This window comes from Diabrotica undecimpunctata, chromosome 2 (assembly GCF_040954645.1).
Source record: "Diabrotica undecimpunctata isolate CICGRU chromosome 2, icDiaUnde3, whole genome shotgun sequence".
Lineage (NCBI taxonomy): Eukaryota > Metazoa > Arthropoda > Insecta > Coleoptera > Chrysomelidae > Diabrotica > Diabrotica undecimpunctata.
In genome coordinates this window covers 21,165,990-21,193,692 of record NC_092804.1, presented here as the reverse complement: position 1 = coordinate 21,193,692, position 27,703 = coordinate 21,165,990, and the positions used below count along the sequence as shown (strand labels likewise).

The window sequence follows — 27,703 nt, the reverse complement described above, 5'->3', positions numbered from 1 at the left end:
TGGAATCGAACACATTACATGGAATAACAATGTAGAGACGAAGAACTGAACAAAAAAGATGTGTTCCAGATTGCATGGATACTACCAAAGAATATAGACGCTTAAGCGTCTATATTCTTTGATACTACTTTTTTAAGTCCAGGACATTATATGGATATGTTTGATAAATGGGTGAATGCTGTTAAGAGCCCTAATTAGAGAATGCTGCAAAAGAAACTATTTATAACAATTTTCGTGTATGCGCTAGTCATTTTAAAGAGGAAGATATAGTCAATGTTGGAAATAGCGGTATTACGAGAACAGCCGTTCCGAGTTTGTTTTTACCAGGACCAGGTAAGAACTATTATACCACTGACCTATATTCTTATTCACATTATATCTGACCTTTTACTATAAAATTAGTTTATAAATTTAACCTAAAATTATATATTATAAAACCAGTCTTACTTAGCTTAGTATTTGAATTATTTGTAGGTGATGGTTCAACAACTATCTTAAAAAGCATCACCTTAGAGAGGGTTCGGCATAAATTTCTACAGGTGTGCGCCTTTCAAAGTTGAATTAGATTAGCAGACCATGACTACACTATCATGGAGAGGTCTATGAGCTATGAGCTTGCCTGCTTTAAGTATGAGGAGGGATCTGTCCCTCTTTTGTGAGTGAGATTGGTCTTAGAGTACCATATTACCATGGTTTGCCTCATCTATGTACTTTTAATGTTCCATTTTGTAGAACAACCTATGGTGCTAATAGCCCACTGAATAGATACTTACAATTCTTTTGTACAATACGATACTTTTTTTTGTATCTTTGTTAAACAACCTAAATGTAAATGTATTTAATATGTCCCTCAATAAATATATAAATATTAGTAGAAGAGTTACTGGTACCATAGAGTTTGGAAACTTAACTGTGTAAAATACTTCATGTTTTTATTGTAACTAAGTAATACTTTACATATTTTTTTATTTTTGTTATGTTATTTTTCCATCTTTATTGTTTGTGCTGGATTTTAGAATCATAGAACTAACTGTTGGGTTTATAGGTTTTAAAATGTCATTACATGTTTAATTATATATATATATATATATATATATATATATATATATATATATATATGTGTACATGCATGTGTTTGTGTACATAATATATTTTTATTTCACATTATTTAATTTTATTATCTTAAAATACTGTGTACTTAACCACTAAGTTGTAACATTTAATCGGCTTGTCCCGTATATTAGCCTGCATCCACATAGACAGCGGTAAGGCGTTCAAAGTTATGAATAAATAAATTTGAATGTGTTGACAGGGATCTTTCCTATTCTGTTGATGATAGGGATGGGATGTCTGATCTTAAGATGACATACTGGTGAAAAAATCTGTTGATTGTAATTGTGTTTGTCATTTCAGGCATAAAAACATTATTATCCTCTGTTGTTTGGAGTTTATACTGAGCAAATAAAGTTACTATATCAGGTTTTAGCAAAGCTTACACTCTGGGTGAAAACTTTAAGCATACCTTAGAAATAAATTATTTACCTTCTCCATTGTTCTTTTTTTTTGTTCGTTTTTTCTATTTGCTATCATTCGGTTATTCCTCATTCTTGGGTTTTCTTTTTGCAAGAAGCAATATTTTGCTAATCTAATCAAAATCATAATTTTGTTGATAACCAGAATATTTTTCTGGAACTTATATTATGATTCTGATTATAAGAATAAAAGTATTATCATATAAATATATAACATATAGTATGAGTATAAATGTATATAAACTTCTTTCTAGAACTAAATCATTTAATTGTTCTGTTTCCAACTTAGCAGGGTCCTTGAGTTCTCTCTTTCTGTGAGTAGAACGCCAGACTGTAAGAGTTTTCACTGACCACTGATAGTGTGTGTTATTGCATTAGGATGAAAGTATTACAAAAAACTCAGAATGTCTGATGGCTGTCTGTTGCTTATTAGGCTTTAATTTGACATTAGAATTACAAAAAAAATATTTAAATACTGACAAGTTCCTGTCACAACATTTAGAACACTAAATTATACTACATTCACCCGTCCCTATTTTTGAACAAAATATTGCAACTATTTTGGTTTATTTTTAGCTCCAGCTGATTTACAGCTAGAATGAAAATCTGAATTTTCCAATCTTGGTTCATCATTATCATCAGGTTTTTGAACAGGTAAATTTTCTGTCTCATCCGGTATTTATTTAGTAGTGGAATTCTCTAGTGTGTTATTTGGACCTTCATCATTATCTTGATTCAATAATATAACAATTCAACAGTAAACTTCGTATATAGTGCAGAGCACATGGTAAAGCAGTTTTCCATTAAGTGAATTCTAAATTTTTGGTTTTCTATGCTAGATTCACCAATTTCCATATAACTCATTGTATTTTTCGACTTAACCATTTCCTTCATGATTATATGGTGTTGTTCTACTTGAATATATTCCTTTAGAGTGTAGATAATTAATAAATTCTTGTGAAGTAAAGTTAGTTCTCCTTGTTAGATTTGATATATATACCGTCATTCTATATAAACCAAATAGTGATTTAATCTGTAATTGGTTAGAATTGCTTTTCTACCAGATAATGTCTGCATTTTTTAAATACTTCAACTCATTTGCTTTTTTTTCAATTGCATAATGTTTTTATTCAGAATCTGTGAGGGTATGTGTGAAAAAAGCAATTGGTTTTCCAGATTGATTGCTTCGCTTATGTAATCGTAGATTAATTTTTTAAAAGCATGTACTTATCTTTATCTTCTAGGGATTTATCTTTAGATTCATTGCTTTCTAAAAAATTCTTGAATGTTATATACTTACTAATGTTTGAATTCTTTGGTGGAAGTTTGACAGTTTGGACCAGCCTCTAGTTTATCTGGTCTAAAGTACTTCCCCATTGTAAATTTATACGAATAAAATTGTAGTAAAATGTCTTTTGCAGAATTAGACTTTTATTCACATAAAACTTGATAAGAATGACAAAACAATTATTTAAATACCTACTGACCCGTTCTTGTCACAACATTAAGAAAACTAAATTATACTACACATGGCTTGTATTATTAATATTTCTTGTAACACATATAACATTTCTTGTAACATTTTTATAAATAAAGATTTTATTCTATATTTTATTCTGTAATTTTTTTAACCACTTTGGCATTTTATTGTAATGGAAAATAAATATAGTCCCAACATAACAAGAAAACCCAAAAAGTATACGAAAAATATTTATTATCGTATAGGATAAGGATTTTTCTTGTTATTTTAGGATTATATCGATTTTCCTTTACTTTAAAATGAGTTCACAATCCTAGGTAATATTACTAAACTTTTGAATTTAGCGCCATGTATATATAGTTATGCGCCCGATCACTAGGTGATGCGCCAATCATTGTTTTATTCCTTAACACGGAAGTTTCAATGCTAGGTGGTAGTGTGCTATGCTCTTGCGGGCTATTTCGTTACTAATTAAAATTTACTCGAAAATATCTTATTTTCCGATGAAATAATCTCATATATTATTAAAAAATAAACCGATATATAAAAAATGCACAATTTTTTCTATATATACGTATATTTATTTGTTGTTTAAGATAAAACAGTTATAAACTAATTACATAATATTTATTACACTGATATTTTCAGAAACAAATGTTAAATACTATTATTGTTTGCTTCCTGACATCTTACTATTTGACAACTTACTATCATCATCCTTTTTGTAATTTTTCCATGATCTGTACAAAACGGAACAACAATAATTCACCATGTTTAGTTTTTTTACTAGCACAACACAAAAATTCTTTGCTACAATAGGTAACTAAAACTAAACTTTAAAAACTAAGTAACCAACTTAAATTAAAATTACTAAGAATAAATGCGAACGAAAGTTAAAGATAATAAAATAAAATTTATCAATAATAATAAAATAAAATTGAAAGCTTGTAAACGAACGAAAGATCTGTCATTACTTTTGACAGAATTGACATTGTGGAATTAAGCTTCATTTGATTATTTTATTTGTGACACCCCGAGATTGTGTTAAAATAAATCATTGGTTAAAGTCACCGTGAGAGAGATAGGCTGTCATTTCTCTTAACTGGCTGGGGTCAAAGTGATGGGGGAATGTTCCAAGGTCATGCATATAAAAGTTTCCGGGGCATGATTCTAGATTTGTAATACTTCTTCTTTTTCGTCAAGGGACATTTTCTATATGAAATAAATCTTACTGAACTGTCGTAATAATATAAAAAACAGCTTAATATTAAAAAGGGTTGCTTTTATGTTGATACTGTGCTTATTAGTCACCTATTTCATCAAACCTATGTTGATTATTGTAACAAACATTATAATTCATTACGGATTTATCATGGCAGAATGGATCAAGATATCGCGAAGTCATTAAACAAACTAAACTGTAGATATTTTTGCAAATTTCGATAACTCCCCCACGTTTTCTACCTAATTATTGTAACAATAACGATAACGATAATATTTCACGATTTGTGTATACGCTAATTAAAAATGTCAGATCATCATTTTCTCAAAATGTATATCCCATACATTATCTGTACAAAAATACGAAAAAACAGTTTTTTCTCGTGATTTCGATCTAAAATTGGTTCAATTGTATTCTCCAACATAATATGTTGATTACCGTTGACAGTTATAAGCTTATCAAAAGCCCTAGCACGAAATTTAATATTCCATCGGAAAAGCTTTTGATGATTGCGAAATAAAATTGCTAAAAGCACAACATTCGGACGACTTTATCAGAGAACTGTGGCGTAGGCCAACATTTTATAGCCAACATCCATGTAAAATTACTGGAAATATAAAACTTTTAAGTGAATTAGAATCTTTCAAACTTATGGAATATATCTTAAATTTGCGGTAGAAAGTTAGCAAAGTATACGTATTGGAATATCGTGTAGAAAAAACACAAGGAAAGCGAGAAGTTATAAGTGTTTGGCTGGAATATTCTCAAAGTAATAAATTCGAAACTTAAATAAAGTATCTAAATTAAATTTTTAATGGAACTAATATTTAGTACAAATAAAAACTTTTTAGATGCGTTGCAGCTTTTGGTATGGCATTTTAAACCGTTTTTAACAAAGCAAATTAAATTTAACGGCTTCATTGTTTAAACATTGATTTTATAGCAAAAATCATCAAAAATCACTATTTTTAATTTTTTTAATACTTTTTTCCTAATTAGAAGTTTTGATTTTGGTTTTTTGAATGCTTATAAAAAAACAAATCATTTGAGACCTTCTAAATTAAATTTGGTTGATAATTTATTTATGTTTTGCGAAAAACTGCAAAAACTTGATAACAAAATGATAACAAAAGTTACATAAAAATATATAATAATATTTTATTTATTTATTATTTTATTTATTTAAATACCCTTAAAGTACACATAAATTTTTGTTGAAAAATATTTATTTATTTAAAAGTTATAAATTCTAGTTGTTTATTACAACAATAGTTTATTTGATAATGAAAAACGCGGTTGTTTCCGTTTTAATCCAAGCAGTAATCTCTTGTTTCCTCTATAAGTCGTGTTAATGGCTGCAAACTTCTTAATGCACCTCCGATAGTAAGCAACCTCTCCTTGATGTTTGTCAGTCGGTTTTAGCCACTGTTTAATGGAATCGACTTTAGCGCTATCCACGACCACTCCGTTGCTGACTATATGACCCAGATAATTGACTTTATTTTGAAATAACTGGCACTTCCTATGGTTTAACATTAATTGGGCAGCTTTTAAGTCGATTAAAAACATCTACATTCTCCAGATAGTCTTCAAAGTCTTCCCCAAGACGATTATGTCGTCTAAATACACCAGATACGTTTTCTAAGATAACCCTCTCCACATTTTCCATAACCCTTTCAAATGTCGCAGGAGTCCAAATGGCATAACTTTGAATTGCCACAATCCAGATCCCGTGGAGAAGGCTGTCTTTTCCTCATCTACTGGACCCATTTCTACCTGCCAAAATCCAGACTTTAAGTCCAAAGTAGAACACAATTGACTTCCAGCCAATGTATCCAACGCGTCATCGATCCGAGCCAGAGGATAATTATCTTTCTTGGTAACATTGTTCAATAAATCGTAGTCCACACAGAACCTCGTATTTCCGTCTTTCTTTTTGACCAGGACCACTGGAGAGATCCATGGGCGTGTAAAAGGTTATATCCCCCCGTCTTCCTCTCTTCCTCTCTATTTGCCGGCGGTAATCGTTGAGCTGTTTAACGAAATGGCTTGGCATTACCAGTATCGATTTTATGTTTGACAACGGTAGTTCTCCCTATCTTGCCTCCTTTCGGTACAAAGATGTCACGATACCTATGAAGAACTTTCCTTTTCTCCGCCTGATTTAGAGACTGGCTAGCAACTGCAATCATTTGGTCGAATTTGTTGATGGAATTATCGGATGTGCTCGTCTTGCGTATTATGAACGTCACTGGTACTCATACACAGGTTTCTACTTATTTTATCTCTTTCTTGGTCACTAGGTAATCATTGATACTAATAAGTCCTACAGGAATTTTTTTAGAGCAGTATTCAATTTCTTTTTAATTATAATTCCTCGACCAACCTCCTAATCATACTACCATGGATCCAGGTGTTCCTTCTTCCACAATTTCCTTCAGCCACGCTCCTATGATTGTTTCACTTCTCGCAGACACATCCGTATCTTTTTCAATGGATATCATCTGTGGATATTTTCTTCATCATGTGGATAAAGAAATTCCTTCTCGTTACCAACTTTGAATACCCCATTCTTAAAACTCAATTGAAATCCATGCAAATTCATTTCGTCTATTCCTAATATAACATAATCTTCGATGTCAGCAACTATGATAGTATGGACGAACTTTTCTGCCCCAATTTCTAGTTGCATCTAAATTTCTTTGATTTGATTTTTTTTTCGTGACAGTCGGCAGTCGCAACCTTGTTGATAAAATTTTGTACGGCTATTTGTAACTGCCGAACGTATAATAGTCCTAGTTGCTTCAAGACATTTCAGACATTTCAATTATGAGACGGTCTTTGGAAAAAATTTTGGATCAAAAGCCGACCCATTCTAGTTTTCCTGCTGGCACGTTTCTTGATTTGTGTTTTACCTGGGGTGCTTAGACGAACTTCGTACATGCCTCATTTCCCCATAATTACAGCACTTTATGGTCTTCGTTTTCTTGGATGCAATGCCTTTTATTAGATTAACAAGCTGGTCAAGTTTGTCTGTTTCTTTTTCTTCTTTAACAGTCCTTTTATGTACCCGTCAAAGGCCTGTGTAGCTGATTCATATTCGACGGCAACGACCAAGACATCGACTAGCGTCTTGTGACGAGTTAATCGCAATGTTCTCAGCATTTCATGGTCACGAAGCCCATCAATAAATGGTTGAATGGCCAACTATTCCATCATCTCTTTAGGAATTGTTGGATTAGTGTATCGAACAAACGTAGCAATATCTACTGCATATTCTTGAAAAGCCACATCTCTCTTTGATCTTCAATTTTTGAATTATGTGTGGTAGATGTGCTGTGTCTGGTAGACGTGGTATGATCATATAGCATGTTTATTATATTCTTGCAATGCATCTCCTCAAAGAACAATAGTCAGGTTTACAGCCTTCATTTTCAGACCATGCATTAGCTCTTGCAGCTGATTCAAACGTTTTCATGTAGTTATTTCATGACGATTTTTCGTCGAAAGTTGGGACTGCCTTCAAAAACCTAATTTGTGGTCTAAAGGACCAAGAGTTAGTCTATAGAGGTTGATAGGAAAATATTAAAGACATTTTACTCAAAATAAATCGAAACAGAGTAAAATGTTAAGACCCTTTTGATTTGCCAGGTGTATTTCATAAGCGTATGAGTGTTAAGACTCTTTTTGTTCCCACTTCCCACCCATACGTACCCATACATTGTATGGATCGTCCAATATGCCATCACATTGGGGGATAAGATGCACGTTATTTTATAACAAACACCATAACAAAATGCACAATACCAACGTCTAAGGTGAATTTAGAAATTTTTCCATATCTCTAGAGTTTTTACCTTGCAATTCACCTTAACCCTCCGGCAGCCACGTCTCTTAAAGTTACATGAGTGGACACACTGCGGTACTTAATGCCGCACATAGAAAAAATGGTATTAAAAGTTAAAAATTATTAAAACTTTGTTAGAAAAATTCGTAAAAGACGCAAAAAAAAAGCGTTATTTTTAGCAATTTATTTTATGACTTATAATGTAACGGCTTAGGCGTAAAACATAAAAACGAATAGTCAGTCTTACAAAAATATCAAAACAAGGAAAACGTTTACAATAAAAAATATTCTCACAAAAGATCCCAATAGAAAAATATCAAAATACAAAATATCTCTCTCCATTGAAGGATACAAACACATATTTCACTGAATTTTTTTCTCACTAGGATTTTTGCAAACAAATTGTTGGCATGAGTCACAGGAAACTATTGTTTTTATGCGCACTGCATATATGACACCGTCCACTTCGACTTTGGTCTTTGGTCACCGTGCTGGTGGGTTCTTTGTCAATTTGAAAAGGCAGCAGAAATTCTCTTACATCTTTTGGAAGTGTTAGTATCTTTGCTCGGTCTTCTAAATGATCCCTCATCAGTGAGAAACCTAATTCAAGTAAGAATTTTCTCCTTCTTTGTCGCGACATATTTGGCTTAGTGGAATTATAAATAACTTCGGAATTTATTCCAGCTAAATCTAGTATGTGAAAAAATATTGCTAATGGCCATCTTTTGGTAATCCTTTGTGTCGGTAGGAAACACATTTTTGGTAAACCCTATCGACGCTACTTTTTGTTTTATTGTATTCTAAAATTATTACTGGTTTTCCTGTATCTTCGTCTATTTCGTCCGTATCGATCATGGTAAAGAGCTATAATACAGCTTTATTTCTTTTAGGAACATACGAAACTATAGACATATTATCTTGGAACCCGAATATTAAAGATCCAATAGCTCGTAGTTTATCCGGAAGAAATTGGGGAGGAAGTTCTTTTTTGAAGTTTTTTATGGGAAAAACCAAACGCTGTATTATATCGAATGGTTTATCTGAACATTTGTACGGTCCGTCTCTTTGTATTCCACAATATATCTCGAAATTCCAAGTATAGTAAGACCTGCTTTCGCAAAGTGCATAGAGTTTTATGCCATATTTGGCTGGTTTTTGTGGCATATATTGTACAAAGCAAAATTGTCTTCTAAAAGGGTGAAACATTTCGTCTATAGTGACGTTTTTCCCAAACAGTAATTACTCATGCAATTATTCAAAAAGTCTGTGTATATACTTCTAAAAGCATCTAATTTATCATTTTGTTCACGATCTTTTCGTGTCCCAACATCATCGAAACGAAGAGCACGAAAGAGAAAGAGGAATCTTTTGTAACCACATGCAGCTCTGGCCCGTATCATACCGGTTCTGTCCTTTGCCCATATTTCTTGAACGTTTACATGATTTCCTTTTTTTTTACTGCAAGTTAATTTGCAATTTCTGTCTCTCTGGCAAGATAGATTATTTGCTATTCTGTTGTGGATATATACATATATTAGTGCAATTAACAATACTGTCAATCACAGCTGGAGTTATAAATAAAAGAAACGAATCTAATGGATTCAATACGTTTTTTGCATTGCCTTTTGGTCCAGAAACTTCTTTCATATTTTTTGCTCTGGTTTTATTGCCATAAGCTATTGGGGTACTTTTTCAAATTGTTTCTTCATCCTTGCCCATATAAAATGAGTAATCACTATCATCTGGCTCTTGTAACAGACCTATATCATCGTTATCATCGCTACCAGATAGTTACGATTTGATGTCGTAATTGTCATTTTCAATAATTTCTTGTTCTCCATCTGAAGGACTAAAATCAGCAATATCTTCGTCAAAATCAGATAGATTTTCCGCAATCTCTTGCAACTCAATGTCTGTCAAATACTTAATTGGCCTTTTTGTACCCCCAAAATGACAAAAAGTACATCAGTTAATTTAAGTGCTAAAAAACTGTATGAACAAATTTTACTTACATGACAAGCTACTCTGCCGTACGGAATGCCTCTATTAAACAACTGCCACTTCAATGGTCAATATCAAACTGATACAACACTTTAGGAAATGCAACATCAGCAGGTAATATTTTAAATATAGTCACGTGCACATATCTAAATAGACAGTAGCGTATACGAAAGAATATTGGTAAAAATTATTAAAATATTAAAATTGCGGCACGGAGTGCCGCTGCGTGGACACCGGAGGGTTAACAAACATATTCGTTACATTAGAATTTCCGATTTGTTGTTGAACTTTTCTGTTTTATTGTTAATGTTACATTACTTTTTTATTTGACTGTCTATGTATTTCACTGAGTCGATTTTTCCTGAGTATCTAAGCATTCCACAAATGTTTCTGTTGAAACACACAAAAATGTTATTCACTGCTAACCTATAGCGACATTTAGCTACTACATAGTAGCCCTAGTCATTTATTAACCAGTCATTTTGTAATATTAATTTACATTTAGAAATTATACAAGCATTACAATATTCCAATCAAATAATAATTAATAGTAAAACCATGTTCTACGTCAATGGAAAACGAATTGTGATTTAGCTCTTTATATAGCTATCGATTTTCCATTAGTGTATTTATGCTCAAAACGTTAATATTTATTTAGATTTATTATTGCTTCTTAGTAAACGCACTCAGAGTAAAGTAATTCGATCACTTTAAGCACTTACAATAATTGGTAGAGTGCTCCAATTTGAAGAAAAAAAACATTACAAAAAACACATGAAGTTTATTAAATACAAATCTCGATAATTGTATAAATAAACTAGAGGAAACTCAAACATCGTTTCACGTCACGTTGTAGCTGTTGCAGTATTTCATCATTTTCTTTTCCAAAGTCTGGAAACTTTTACGTTGGTCTTATTTAAGTTAACTAAGCTTTATTCATGTTAAATTTATTTTAAAGACAGTCATAAATAATAGTCCACTCACTAGGTTATTTTTCCTGATTTGACGGTTTACAGTGTTCCATATAATTTTCTTCTTTTATTAAGATTCTGATTTCGTAGGTAACTTTGATATGAACTTTTTTTATATCATTTACCTTACAGATATAGTTGGCTTGGATAACAAAGAAAAAGAATAAATCTGGATTACCACTAATATTTGCTAGCCAAAATAAATCCTTTAATGTTTTGTTGAACCGCTATTCAACAACAATCAGTACTTATGGTTTTCGAAAAGAGAACTTAACACTATAGTCCTTTTCCACCATATTGATAGCACATTATGTATGCAAATCCTCAACAGGTCAAAAAAACATCATAGGCGTCACCCTATACTTGTTTTGAAATAAATAAAAAAAATTAATATTTTAAGATGACGTCAACAATTCATTATCTTTTAAAAAATCTTCTGTAAAATAAGTGTCCACTAATCTCACTATACCTTTTTTGTGCGTAAAAAACGTCGGTATATATGCCACACGATTATTGTTAATTATACACGGGTGATTAACGAGAGAATTCAATGTTTCACGAAATAAATTAATGTAAACAGTAATTTAAAGGTGATTATTGTTTTCTATACAAGTTATCGCCTGACACAAAAAGAATACCTTCTTTGAACGATTGCCTGGAATTACTGATAAGGCTTCACTAATGATAGTTTAAGTAGTTTTTATGCCACATTACAGCTTATGCCAATAATATAAATTAGAAATTGTTTGCATCTTCCATTTAGTTTGTAGATGTACATTGTTCATGTCTTACCTACCTACGTTTTTGGTGTCGATATTTTGTTATTTGCATTTAAAAATGACGTCGACAATAGGTTTTATCCCGGTTAAGTGTAGTTTTAAAGGTGCCTTCAGTCTAAGAGAGAAAAATATAATATTAAATGTACACGATGCACTTGTACATCAACGCCCTTTAAGTAATGTTCGTGAAATCGTTAACATGTGTTCAAATATGACAGGGGTTGGAGAAGCAACAATTTATAGATTCCTAAAAGAAAGAAAAGGAGGAACTGTTTCATCTCCCAAGAAGAGTGGAGGGAGTAAACCCTTGGAAATTGAAGAAATACATAAAAACATGATAAGCCGCAGCGTCCACTCATTTTTTTTAACAAAGAATTTCCAACATTGGACAAAATCCAAACATTAATTAGAGAAAACGAAGAGTTACCAATCATAAGCAACAAGAAATTATGGGGACTACTGAGAGAGATGGGATTTCGTTGGCAAAAGAATAGAAGAAAATCCGTTTTAATTGAAAAAGATTACATTGTATGTTGGAGACGAGATTATCTAAGAACTATTAAAAAGTACCGAGAAGAAGGGAAAACAATTTTTTATTTGGACGAGACTTGGCTAAATGAAGGTCATACTGTACCATATCTATGGGTTGATACAAATGTGAAAAGTTCCCGTCAGGCATTCATCGAAGGTGTATCTACTGGAATAAACAATATTCCCGTTGGAAAAGGACGCAGACTCATAATAACCCATATTGGAAACGAATACGGTTTTGTCAATGGTGGATTATTAAGTTTTGCCTCAAAATCAACCAAAGATTACCACGAGGAAATGACTGCTGACGTTTTTGAAGAATATTTTGAGCAAATGTTGGATTTAATTCCAAAAAATTCTGTCATAGTCATGGATAATGCTAGTTACCATTCAAGACTAGCAGAAAAATTGCCAACAATGGCATGGAAAAAAGGAGAGATAATCGAATGGTTGGATAAACACGCAATTGAGTACAAGGAGAATTCGACAAAAAAGGAATTATTACCTATTGTAAGGCAACATAAAGCAGCTTATAAAAAATATATAATTGATGCAATGGCATTAAACCGTGATGTAATTATTTTACGTTTACCCCCATACCACTGTGATCTGAATCCGATAGAAAATATATGGTCTCAAGTAAAGGGTGAAGTCGGACGCAACAACAAAACTTTTAAATTAGAAGACTTACAACAATTATTAGAACATTCCTTATCAAAAGTATCTCCAGAAAATTGGAAAAATGCTGTTAGTCATGCTCACAAGGAAGAAAATAAAATGTGGAATTTGGGTAATATGACTGATGCAATGCTGGAACCGGTAATAATTAACATTGGAGTTGAAGATTCCTTAGATCCTGAAGAAAGCAGTGAATCTGAAATGGAATTTGATTAAAATAATATTCATTTTTTACAAATCGGCCCCTGTTACGGCCACAAATTATTTTATATATAACCAATAAAATAAACATCTTACATTTCTAGCAAATTCATTAGTACCTGTTAATCTCCATCACTCCGACACTGGCAACTTTATTTAGGGATTAGTAACCCTCAAAACTATTGTATTCTATTCTGCTTCAACCTTTATACCTGGTGGTCATACTCAATTTAAAATTGTTTTCCTATATACTTCTGTAAACTTGTTGACAAATATCTATTTTTCATTGAGTCACCCGTATCAACAGTTTAGGGATTTGCATACATAATGTGCTATCAATATGATGGAAATGGACTATAGATGCGATTAATTTTGTCTGTCCCAGATGAATTGTCGTCCGCTGCAAGAGAAACTACTATAGGCTCTATGCTGCTACCGTTTCAAGATCTCACATGTTGCAGTTTGTTTCTATGCTCAAGTAAAGTTGTAAATTATCGGGACAAATAAGAATAAAACCACGTTCTTACAGTTTACACGTCTTAGGCGCTGGCGACACCCCAAATTATATAACACATGTTGCATCTTGCTACAATCGAGCTACAAAATTATTAAAAGCATATTGAAAAAGTCTGTTGTGAGAAGATCTTAATAATAATAACGTATTTGTACAGATCTGTGCTCTATCGCTTATTCTTATCTACAGTTCAGAAATGAAAACTAAAAATGACAAGTAATAGCAAAAATTAAAAATATACGTTACTCCTGTCTAAGAATGTATCACTTTATAAATTCATTTACTATAAAACACAAAAAATGCGTTGGCCAAACCTTCAAAATACTCACGTCCAATAAAATTTTTGGTGAATAATCATAAGGTTGTACCTTTTTTACAAAATGCGTCAAATTAAATCTAAAAATAAAAAGTAAGTACTTAAAAATCAATTAGTGACAAACCAGTTCCGCCTTCTGTACAATAACGAATTAAAATAATAGTACGGTACTCCTGGTGGGATGATATTATTAGTACCGCCTTTATTATTGATTTCGTCTATAACCATGTCCAAGTTAGCAATATAGAATTGACATGAATTTATGAACAACTGGTAATCACACTAATGATCTAGAACAGTGTTAGCGGACGAGGACTATAACGTAACTAAAACTGAAGACGGTCTATATTAACTATCCCAGTGGCGGATCCAAGGGAGGTCAACGGGGTCATGACCCTCCAAACAAAAATAAATATCAATCAAATAATCCTAAAAAAATAATTTAAAACCCATCAACCCTATAATCAGGAAGTCAACAGTTGAAATGAATCAAACTCATTTATTCTAGGGGTAAGTGTAGAATTATGTGGAAGCCTTTTTACATTGCTCTTTAAAAAAATCAACAATTCTGAATACAGTAAACTTTTCGCACGAAATCAGCACATTTTTATTTTGTATTAGGTATTTCTAATCAAGCAAAAGAACTAACTTGGCCCTAGCTTTTTCTTGTTTGTCTATTTCGATTTCAGTTTCATCTAAAAACGTGGACAAACCTTCTAGAACAAGATAATTTTGCACTGCGAAATCGCAATCATCGTAATTTTCGCGGCCTAACAACTTTGGCACCGTAGACATGTAATTCACTGCAATTTTGAACCTTAACACTCACTAGTATCGTTGATGGAAATATTATAGGATAAATATCCAATATTTCAATCAACGCTAGTATACAACGTTTATCTATTTATCGACGAAAAAAATGGTCATGGATCATAACCTGTTAAAACTTTTAAATGAAACGAACGAATTGAGTATACAGTTAAGTCTAACTTTATTTTGTTCCGAAAGTTAGTTAATTATGGCGCTAATATTTAAAGTTTGTTTAGTTGATATCAATATTTTAACAGTGTAGACCTTTTTTTCAGCTTTTAACATCCACCATTTGATTTTTTGTGATACTCTCCGATATTTTACTTTCGTTTCGCTATTTTACAAATTTTTAAAACTAAAAAGCGAGAGGTCTCTAATAACTATAAGTATGCAAATATTATTCATATGACAAAACATTCTTATATTCGGTTCGCTATTCCCAGTCCGAACTGTCTAGTGAATTTAGTAATTATTTTTTTGCGAAGTTAGTTACTTTTTGACAGACTAGAAGTGGCTGGAAATTACTATACAACCAAGCACACGTACTCATAGCCAATATTAATAGTAAACAAACTAAATACTAAATAAAATAGTATTTAGTACTGTACTAAACTGTACGAATTACTGACAATCAATATTTATTTATTTTCACCATATAAACTCCATTCGCTTAGCTCGGGCATATTTTGACAGATTCATTGTCGGAAACCTACAACACAACAATTTCTACTTCTCAGTATTAATAGCTTAAGTATCCTACTATTGCAGACTTCTTTCTTTAAAAAAAGAAGAATTATTCTAAATAATGGAAGTGTATACTAAACCCATCAAATTTTGGATAGTATATATTTAAATAATATATTTTAGTTGTTACAATTTAACATAACTATTTATTATATGGTGTAAATAAATAAATATTCATTGTCGGTAATTGGCAAAGTTCTATTTTATTTACTATTTAGTTAGTTTACTATTAATATTGGCTATGAGTACGTGTGCTTGGTTGTATAGTAATTTCCAGCCACTTTTAGTCTGTCAAAAAGTAACTAACTTCGCAAAAAAATAATTACTAAATTCACTAGACAGTTCGGACTGGGAATAGCGAACCGAGTATAATAAATAGTTATGTTAAATTATAACAACTAAAATATATTTTTTAAATATATACTACCCAAAATTTTATGGGTTTAGTATACACTTCCACTATTTGGAATAATTCTTCTGTTTTCAAAGGAAAATGTCTGCAATAGTAGTATATTTGAGCTATTAATACTGAGAAGTAGGAATTTTTGTGTTATAGGTTTCCGACAATGAATCTGTCAAAATATGCCCGAGCTATGCGAATAGAGCATAGCACGTATTTTATTAAAACTTCAAGCTTTATAATATTGATCGATTTGATGTCTCTACACTATAATTTCAAAACTTAAATAGTAGTGTCAGAGCGCAGATCAAAAATAAAATTCTATTTAACAAAGGCAATTTCCGAAACCGTTTGATCAGGCGGAAAATACGAAAGGCTTAACTATACACGAGATAGTAGCAGAAACTCGTTTAAAGCAACTTAATTGGAAAGAAAACAAAATCCCCAAAAACAATTAGAAGAGGCCGGTGTAAGCCGGAAATTATATCAATTGTATTATTTATGAGAATTTCGTATAAAACAGTGTACAAATATTTTGTTTAATTACTATTTAACTGGGAATAAGCCACAATTAAAGGTTAAAATACGTTTATTGACGTTTCAATTTCCACTTCGGAAATCGTTCTTTATTTATTCTTTTTTAAGAAAGCTTCAGAACAATATTAAATATTTTGTTAATTAAACAAACTAAGAAGTTTTGTGAATTATTCCTGCAATAATAATTTTTCGTTTTTTGATAGGCCCACATCAAATAAAATGACGTTTGTGAAACATAATTTTATTTTTGTAATAAGTGTATTATGTATGTGTATTACCATATACCGCAAGGTTATTGCAGGCGTCTCGATATTTCGCGTCACGGTTTACATCATATGTTTAATGCAAAAACATCATATAGACTATAGAGCGATAAGAATTAATACCTTCAAAATGATAAAACACTAATTTTTTAGGGATTGGTGGTGGTTTTATATGGGACGTAATATTTAGACGAGCTACCTTAAGTAATTAAAAAGAAGGAGCCGAGATATTGCAGTTTTTCAAGCGCGCTCCATTTGAAGTTCCGTTTTCAGTTTTCATGAGCTTAAAAGACATTTTTACCACCATGCAGTCTCCGCAACCTTTCTTATGGTTTACTAACTTTAACCAGTTTCCACAGTGTTAATTAGGCGTATACTAAACTTATTTTAAATTAAATTTTAAATGAAATTTAAGACTTTATTGACAAATTGCCCAAATTTCAGCTCTTAATGTTTATAAACAATTGCGTTGTGGATTAAAACATTATCTCCGGTTCTATGGGTCGTACAAACTTCTTCTTTTTTTTAAAGATTTATTTTTTATAACCTTTCAGTTGACGTATTTTGTTTTTTTTTGTAAACGTAAAAAAATGAGGAGAAATCTAAGATAATGGCATCAACACCCAACAATAGAGCCAGAAATATCGGCCACCAATTCACGGTTGATCACTCTACCTTTTGAAGTGGTGGACAAATTCATATACTTAGGCTCCCTGATCACCAAGAAGAACGTCATGACGGAAGAAATCAAGCGAAGCATAATCCTAGCAAACAAATGCTATTTTGGACTGAGTAGACATATGAGAAGCAGAAACTTAAGCCAAAAAACACAAATAACCATATACAAAACCCTTATACAACCAGTGTTGACATATAGATCCTGAGAAAAATATGATGAAGGATCCTGAGAAAAATATTCGGTGGCATCTGTGAAAATGGTGTTTGGAGAAAGAGGTACAACTACGAGATATAATATATTATAACACATATATATATATATATATATATATATATATATATATATATATATATATATATATATATATGTATATATATACATATATATATACATACATATATATACATATATTTATTTACGGTAACAATTGACTTCCCACATGTAAAGTTGTAGGTTCAATTGGCATCCGGTATTCGGATGCCAATTGACCTCTTCAAAATAATATCAGAAACGCATAGTGGATGATATTATAAGGCTCTTTACGCGATATGAACCCGGAATCCAATTAGACCGTTTTTTGATTCGTAAATAAATCGTAGTTCGAGGCAAAAAATAAGCAGCGCCACCATCGATTTGTGTATATTGAGTTGAAGCGATATTCATGTCGTTACAGCTTAGCGGTTCAATTGGCATCTACAGGATGTGATACGATTTTGGAAGCCAGTTAGTCACTTAGATTGTCTTAGATTCCAGGTTTATAAAGGTTCGAGTAACATCTGGTCGATTCGCGTTTGAGTTTAATTCTTAGAATGGATATTTTTTGTTTAGTTTTTGGATTTACAATATATTATTGGTTTTATCTTACTTTCTTGTTATCTGCAGTCTTTTATTCTTTTTGAAAGGTTTTATAACCTTATTCCTCAGCGCCATGTGTATAATTTTTTGAAGCATATTGCTAAAACGTTGTGTATTAAAAAGCATTTAATGTTAGGGGTTGTAAATGCATTAAAAATGTTGTGAATTTTGAAAATGTGGTTTGGCGCTGTGTTAATAAGATTCTTTCGTTAAGATGCTTAGTTTTTATCTATCTCTGGTTATGCTTTGTCTTTTTTTCTGTGAAAATATTAACTAATATTATAAATGTGAGTGTAAGGTGTTTGTCGGCTTGTTTTTTTTCGCATTCCCTGTTTAACTTTTTAACCGATCATATTGATTATTTTTGCAATTTTGACAGGGACACAAATAAGCACAGATGATACATTTTATTAAAAAAAGTTGTATTTTCAAGGGATACTTCTCGGCAGAAGACGCCATCACAATCGAATCGAGGATAAAAGCTAGTATTTTATATGTAAATGAGAATGCAATCCACTCTTAACTGATCAACATTTAATATGTCATCACAGGTGTTCCGTGTGCAATGCTGCCAGGTCACCCATGTACAGCTTGGAACAACAAGAGCCATTTGCTGATCGGTTTAGGTCACCGAAACCCAACCAATTATGATTGGATCAACAGAAACAACTACTCCGTGGGCTAATATCCCTACCGGCATTGAATTATACTATTGATCCAATGGTCGCAGAACAACACAACCCATCAAGTGTGAAACGCCAAACAGCTGTTTCGGTCCGCCAGACCATATCAGTGACGCTTGGCTTCTCCATTGGAAAGTTGTCCGTTCTGCTTAAGGGGACAAGGTCCTCTGAATCTCAAATGTAAATGAGAATGCAATCCACTCTTAACTGATCAACATTTAATATGTCATCACAGGTGTTCCGTGTGCAATGCTGCCAGGTCACCCATGTACAGCTTGGAACAACAAGAGCCATTTGCTGATCGGTTTAGGCCGCCGAAACCCAATTAATTATGTTTAGATCAACAGAAACAACTACTCCGAGGGCTAATACCCCTACCGACATTGAATTATACTATTGATCCAATGGTCGCAGCACAACACAACCCATCAAGTGTGAAACGCCAAACAGTTGTTGCGGTCCGCCAGACCTCATCAGTGACGCTTGGCTTCTCCATTGGAAAGTTGTCCGTTCTGCTTAAGGGGACAAGGTCCTCTGCATCTCAAATGTAAATGAGAATGCAATCCATTCTTAACTGATCAACATTTAATATGTCATCACCGGTGTTCCGTGTGCAATGCTGCCAGGTCACCCATGTACAACTTGGAACAACAAGAGCCCTTTGCTGATCGGTTTAGGTCACCGAAACCCAACCATTGATCCAATGGTCGCAGAACAACACAACCCATCAAGTGTGAAACGCCAAACAGCTGTTTCGGTCCGCCAGACCTTATCAGTGACGCTTGGCTTCTCCATTGGAAAGTTGTCCGTTCTGCTTAAGGGGACAAGGTCCTCTGAATCTCAAATGTAAATGAGAATGCAATCCACTCTTAACTGATCACATAGGTGACCTAGCAACATTGCACACGGAACACCTGTGATGACATATTAAATGTTGATCAGTTAAGAGTGGATTGCATTCTCATTTACATTTGAGATTCAGAGGACCTTGTCCCCTTAAGCAGAACGGACAACTTTCCAATGGAGAAGCCAAGCGTCACAGATAAGGTCTGGCGGACCGAAACAGCTGTTTGGCGTTTCACACTTGATGGGTTGTGTTTTTCTGCGACCATTGGATCAATAGTATAATTCAATGCCGGTAGGGGTATTAGCCCACGGAGTAGTTGTTTCTGTTGATCCAATCATAATTGGTTGGGTTTCGGTGACCTAAACCGATCAGCAAATGGCTCTTGTTGTTCCAAGCTGTACATGGGTGACCTGGCCGCATTGCACACGGAACACCTGTGATGACATATTAAATGTTGATCAGTTAAAAGTGGATTGCATTCTCATTTACATTTGAGATTCAGAGGACCTTGTCCCCTTAAGCAGAACGAACACTTTTCAATGGAGAAGCCAAGCGTCACTGATCAGGTCTGGCGGACCGAAACAGCTGTTTGGCGTTTCACACTTGATGGGTTGTGTTGTTCTGCGACTATAGGATCAATAGTATAATTCAATGCCGGTAGGGGTATTAGCCCTCTGAGTAGTTGTTTCTGTTGATCTAAATATAATTAATTGGGTTTCGGTGACCTAAACCGATCAGCAAATGGCTCTTGTTGTTCCAAGCTGTACATGGGTGACCTGGCGGCATTGCACACGGAACACCTGTGATGACATATTAAATGTTGATCAGTTAAGAGTGGATTGCATTCTCATTTACATTTGAGATTCAGAGGACCTTGTCCCCTTAAGCAGAACGTACAACTTTCCAATGGAGAAGCCAAGCGTCACAGATAAGGTCTGGCGGACCGAAACAGCTGTTTGGCGTTTCACACTTGATGGGTTGTGTTGTTCTGCGACCATTGGATCAATAGTATAATTCAATGCCGGTAGGGGTATTAGCCCTCGGAGTAGTTGTTTCTGTTGATCCAAACATAATTGGTTGGGTTTCAGTGACCTAAACCGATCAGCAAATGGCTCTTGTTGTTCCAAGCTGTACATGGGTGACCTGGCAGCATTGCACACGGAACACCTGTGATGACATATTAAATGTTGATCAGTTAAGAGTGGATTGCATTCTCATCTACATTTGAGATTCAGAGGACCTTGTACCCTTAAGCAGAACGAACAACTTTCCAATGGAGAAGCCAAGCGTCACTGATGAGGTCTGGCGGACCGAAACAGCTGTTTGGCGTTTCACACTTGATGGGTTGTGTTGTTCTGCGACTATAGGATCAATAGTATAATTCAATGCCGGTAGGGGTATTAGCCCTCGGAATAGTTGTTTCTGTTGATCCAAACATAACTAGTATTTTATAGTATAGCAAAGTAATACATTTTCGGGTAGATCAGATATGTAGGATTTAGTGCTCGCTCTTCTACCTATATTTTATTAAAGTGTCTTATGAAATTTCAATTTCTGGATCATTTTTTGTCTTTAACTGGGATATTATTACTCTCCTGCCTTCTACTATTCTTTGCTTTTCTCACCACTCCTGCTGATATCTCTATATTTGTGTTTCGTTTATTTATTCTTTCATAGTTTGTTATTAATTTTGCCTCACACATATTTGCGTCTTAATAATTTTAATAATATAGAAATCTTATTACCTGAATAAAGGAATCATGTTTTGTTCAAATAAATTTAATAAATTAAAACCATTTCTACATACCATTTTGAAGATAATCATAACAACTTGAAAACACTACAACAAATGAAATGGAATAAGCAGTTGTTCCACATCTCTAACGTAAGGATATGAAGAAAAATTGATTCTTAATATCGTGTGTATTTTTCACCAGCGCGAATTAGTGCTTGAAATCTACGTGGCATGCTGCGTATAAGCCTGTCGATATCTTGTTGAGGTACCTATATTTTCCCATTCTTCGATTAGAGTTTCTTTTAGTTGTTGAAGGATTTGAGGTGGATGTGGGCGCCTCGGGACACATCTATCTAACATATCCCAAAGATGTTCAATTAGTATAAGCGAATAAATGCAATACACTCTTAACTGCTCAACACATCAAGGTGTTATAGCAGGTGTTCCGCGTGCAATGCTGCCATGTTCACTATTGGAGTCACTGGAGTAGTTGTTGCTATTGATCCAAAAAGTTAAGCTTTGCTTGGGTTTTCGGTAACCTTAACCGACAGCAAATGACTCTTGTTTTCCACGCTGTACATGTGAACATGGCAGCATTGCACGCGGAACACCTGCTATAACACCTTGATATGTTGAGCAGTTAAGAGTGTATTGCAATTTTTCGCTTAAATTTTATAGTCAGAGGACACAGTCCCCAAAGCAGAACGGACAACTTTCCAATGGTGAACCCAAACGTCACAATGGATCATTTTATGTACCATTATAGGTATGTGCCATGTATAGCCTTGATAAAGACTTAAAATAAAGTAAAAACATTGGCAAATTTTAAACATTAACTAGGTTTTAATTGTCCCTAACCCACTATTACCATTAGAAGCTATTAAGTGGACACTACTCCTAAAACTTTGTTTACGTTGAAAGCTATGTATCGCCATTTTAAAAAGAGAGACCAAGAAATTTTGTAAATTATATGTTTGCAACTGTGTTTCTTACAAAAACCTTTTGTATGTATATAACTTCTTTATTATTCACTTCTAATGAAGTTAAGAGATAAAATACTGATTCTGAATTTTGTTTAAAAGAAGTGTACCTTTAAACATTTGATTTTCAACTTCTTCAAAGTTACAGTAATTTCAACATCTTTTCAATTCTTGAGTACTTCAATTCCCAAGAGATTTCAGTAATTTTATTTTATTTTTTTCTACGTAGGGCAAACACAACCATGAGATATAATCGAGACTCCATATATTTCAAACTAGGTTGATTTTGATAAAATTGGTTTTTGTTAGGTACAGATAATAATTACCTATGTAGTGCCTTCATAACAGGTAATTCTTATTTTTATGTTACAGCCTTAAAATAAAACATACATTATGTCGAATAAATTTTGATATATTATTTATTAACAAACGGTTAAAGAAAAACAAATATGTGTTAAAATACGACTCTTTTTTAATTATTGCTTTTCATAGTATATGGACATAATATTTTATCTCTTTTTAATGTAAAAGAATCTGGTTCGTTTTGATTGTGCATCTATTATTATATAATACCACATCAAACCAGATTCAGTGACGTACGAGAAGTATGGCCAGAGGAAAGAAAAATACACACAGTTGTAAGAAGTCAGATACCAAAAAATAAAGGAGAAAGTTATGTGCACTTTGCGTTCGGCAATAATGTGCCTGTTGTCTTAAACATCTTCACTTGCAAAAATTTTCACAGTGAGTGTTATCAAATGGTCGTATACTCTTATAAGTACTTTTGTTTGCTTTCTAAGTATTTTTCATGGACTTTGAATTTGCTAAAATATTGGAAAGTGTCATCGAAAATGCAAATCGAAGAGAAATACGAACAAGAACGAGAAAATACAGCCCATATAGCCCATAATGCGACGTAACAGCCCAAGACATGAAGTTACAATCATTGTAACATTTAATTTTAACATTTAATCCTACTATACCAGAATTTCTTTAGTAATACCAAATAATTCATTACAACAGAGCTCTTTTACTCAGGGAATAATCAGACTAGAAGTTGTTAAAAGACGATAAAACATTTTTAAATTACTGAGCTTAAAAAATGTAAAATAAAAGTATTTAGCAAATTAAATCAAATTTGAAGCTGTCATAATTTTAAAAGATAAATATTCAATCTCGAAAAAAGCAATAACTACCTGCCTACAATTTATAGATAAAGAGTAATATACTCTTAGTTAAATAATAATATACTCTTAAGTTAAATTTTTAAACATCCGTTTCGACAACAAAATATTACAATGACTGAACAGATGAATTGACTCAGGTAGATTTCCACCGAAACCTTTAGGTATTATTGTCGACTTGAGTCATAAACCAATGGATGCTAAAGGTCCAAAGCCAATCGATGCCAAAGAAACCGCAACAGCGATTGATGCCAATTGGTACCGCAACAGAATTCGCTGTATATTGTGGCCCGTGAATATTCACGGATGCCAAATGGGAATACTTTTCGTCCAGAAGTCAATTGGTACTACAAAGAAATATATATACATATATATATATATATATATATATATATATATATATATATATATATATATATATATATATATATATATATATATATATACATACAAATGCTTGGAAGAATGCAGAGAAATAGAACCATTGAAAAGTAGACACGACTCATTTAATCTCCACAAGAAGGTAAAAGCGGCAGCAGGAATGTACAAACCCAAGAGATCAGGACATATGACTGATGATCATGGCGACCCGGTAATAGACATTGAACAAACAAAGAATATATGGAAGAGATACGTTGAGAAGACATTCGATGACGACAGAGATAACAACCAGATAATTATTATGGAATACGACACAGGACCACCAATCACTCAAGACGAAGTCAAAGCCGCAATTAAAGCAACCAAAGCAGGCAAAGCACCAGGGCCCGACAACTTTCATGCAGAATTTCTAAAAATCATGGAAGACGAAGGAATAAAATGGCTTACGACAACGTTCAATAAAATCTATGACTCAGGAAAAATCCCAGAGAGCTGGTTAAAATCTACATTTATTGCTATACCTAAAAAACCTAGTGTAAAAAAATACGAAGAGCATCGTATTATCAGTCTAATGAGCCACATTCTTAAGACCTTCTTAAAGATAATACACAGAAGAATTTATCAGAAATGCTAGTCACAGATCCCACGAACGCAGTTTGGATTCAGGGATGGGTTAGGTACAGGAGAAGCCTTGTTCGCGGTTCAGGTATTATTTCAAAGGTGCAGAGACGTCAACTGCGATATTTATATATGCTTTATCGACTACCAGAAAGCTTTCGACAGAATCAAGCACGATAAGCTCATGGATATACTAAAGGCAACTGATCTGGATAACAAAGACCTTCGAGTAATCAAGAACATATACTACAACCAATCAGCAACCATTCGGGTGAAAGACCAACTAACAGAAGAAGTTGCAATAAAGAGAGGAGTACGACAGGGCTCTCTCTCTCCCCTATTATTTAACGTCTAGTCGGAACACGTCATGAGCCAGGCTTTAGAGCATATCGAAGAGGGTATTCTCATAAATGGTGAGCGCCTGAATAACATCAGATATGCAGACGACACCATCCTCTTTTCAGACAGTTTAGAAGGTTTACAGACACTAGTAACGGAATTGTGGAGAATCAGTCAAGAATACGGGCTTGATTTTAACATCAAGAAAACAAAGTACATGGTCATCAGTAAGAAGCATATTCCATCTAGTCAATTACTGGTAGATCAGCAACATATACTCGAAGTGCCCCGTTACTACTATTTAGGAACCACCATAAAAGACCAATAGGACCACTTAGTTGAGATAAAACAAAGAATTGAAAAAGCCAGGTCAGCATTTGTCAGAATGAGCAAGATATTTAAAAGCCACGACCTACCCTTAAAAACGAAAATCCGTTTATTGAGATGCTACGTATTTACAGTGCTGCTCTATGGGGTTGAATCATGGACACTAACCGAGGCATCCATGGGAAAACTTGAGGCGTTTGAAATGTGGTGTTATAGACGGATACTAAGGATCTCGGGTGGACCGAATAACAAACATTGAGGTTCTACGTCGGATGAATAAAACATGTGAAATTATATCCACAGTGAAACAACGCAAGCTAGAATATCTTGGACATTTAATGCGAAACGATCATAGATATAACCTGCTGCAACTTATATTACATGGAAAGGTCTGTGGAAAGAGGGGACCAGAAAGAAGAAGAATATCTTGGCTCCAGAACTTACGAAAATGGTTTTCTTTGACCACTTCAGGACTATTTCGAGCTGCGGTCAATAAAGTTAGAATTGCCATGCTAGTTGCCAACATCCGTAAGGGATAGGCACCACAAGAAGAAGAAGAATACGTTAAATTGTATTATCTATATTTCAGATCGAGTGAATATTTATATCATAGTAAATAAAGTCCTTCTGTGAATCGGACACTGGACGTTTCTGTTTTACAACTCTTTGTAACCTCTGACCCTTTAGCGTGCTGCCAACCATTAAGAAATAAAATATATTTAAGAAACAGAAAGTAAATAAAAATTCTAACCTAACATAATCGAAAAAAATATTCATTTAACATGAAGATCTCTATACATCTTTCTTTCTTTTAATTGCAGGTTACTGCCAAGGTTTCAACATGTTAGCAGCTCTGATCCTCCAAGTTACCGATAAATGTGAGAGTGATGCCTTAAAATTGATGATATATCTCATAGAAGGGGTGCTTCCGGACTCCTATTTCGCGGACAGTTTGAGAGGTTTATCAGTAGATATGGCGGTATTTAGAGAACTGTTAAGGACACGATTTCCACGACTATCCAAACATTTAGACAATCTTCAAAACGCTGCTAAGGACGGCAGCCGCAGCTACGAACCGCCTCTAACGAACGTGTTTACCATGCAATGGTAAGTCTTTTAGTTACTAACCCAATTGGCTTCATTAATTGTCTTAACGTGATAGAAATTCTTTAAATCTACCTTATTACATTATAATGGTGTCTTAGAGTCGACCATGGATCTAAAGTGTATGGGACCAATAAAGAGACTATAATTTATATATTAAAAAATGTGGTTTTGTTAGTATAAAAAAGTTTGAAAATAGTTTCTTATGAATAAATTTGATTAGTTTATTCAGATTAAAATTTTTCAATAATACTTATATGTTAGTGAAGCAGGTGAAGAAATTTTAGTGCCTCGAATTTAGTATCAGCTAAATGGACTAGTTTACAACAAAATAAAATCCGGATTTTAAAATATTATAAAATTTCTACAGTTTAACACAAAACTTTAGCTATTGTTACTCAGCTAAATCGTAAAATTATCGCTTAAAAACTCAAATAGTATATACATCCAAAGACTCTTAAGGAGACAAGACTCGTACGCTTTCAATATCCCTAGACATAACTAAATTACATCACTTTGTTTCGTACATTACGCTAGAGGTTGTATATAACCATATACATAAGTAGATCCACGTCTACTCCAAATTTTAGGAGAGAAGTTAAAGAACTGTGTATACGGGATATTTATTTAAAATACTATAGTGGGGTATACCATCTACTCTACCATCAATAATGAAGAGTTTAATGACAAGAAAATCAATCCAAAATTATGTTTTCAATAGGAATGTTCTATTTGTACACTGACAATCTATAATTTCCACAAAAACAGCAAATCTGTGTTATCTTGTAAACCATTTGAAGTTCATCTTTAAAAACTCATACCAAATATTGTGTTCGATCTAAAGGCCCGTTTTCACACTACGTCTTACTGTACGTTTTGTGGGTCATATAAAACGTACGACAAAATGTACGTTTTTTCCAGTGTATACACACTACGTTTTTCCTTCCGTTTTCTACCTCATTTCTAATTCAGAGTCTTGAGTTGTGTGAAGTTTGTTTAGTGTTTTTTTTTTATTATGGAGAAAACACGGCTGCTTTCTTTTATTTTTTCAACTATAAAGATACTACGACTGAGGAAAAAGGGGATGAAGAGGGAAAAGACAAGATGGTCAAGAGAGTAGGCTTCTAAAAAGAAGCCAGTATTCC

The 27,703-nt window shown here is 33.3% G+C and overlaps 1 protein-coding gene across 3 annotated transcripts in view; it reads left to right on the top strand.

Annotated features, from left to right (window-relative positions):
* Window positions 1–27,703, top strand: part of LOC140434312 (uncharacterized) — a 162,028-nt gene that overhangs the window by 104,867 nt on the left and 29,458 nt on the right. For all 3 annotated transcript variants that reach the window (XM_072522476.1, XM_072522475.1, XM_072522477.1), the window contains one exon: window positions 26,276–26,561. In XM_072522476.1, coding sequence (XP_072378577.1) covers window positions 26,276–26,561 — 286 coding nt within the window. The remainder of the gene's footprint in view (window positions 1–26,275; window positions 26,562–27,703) is intronic.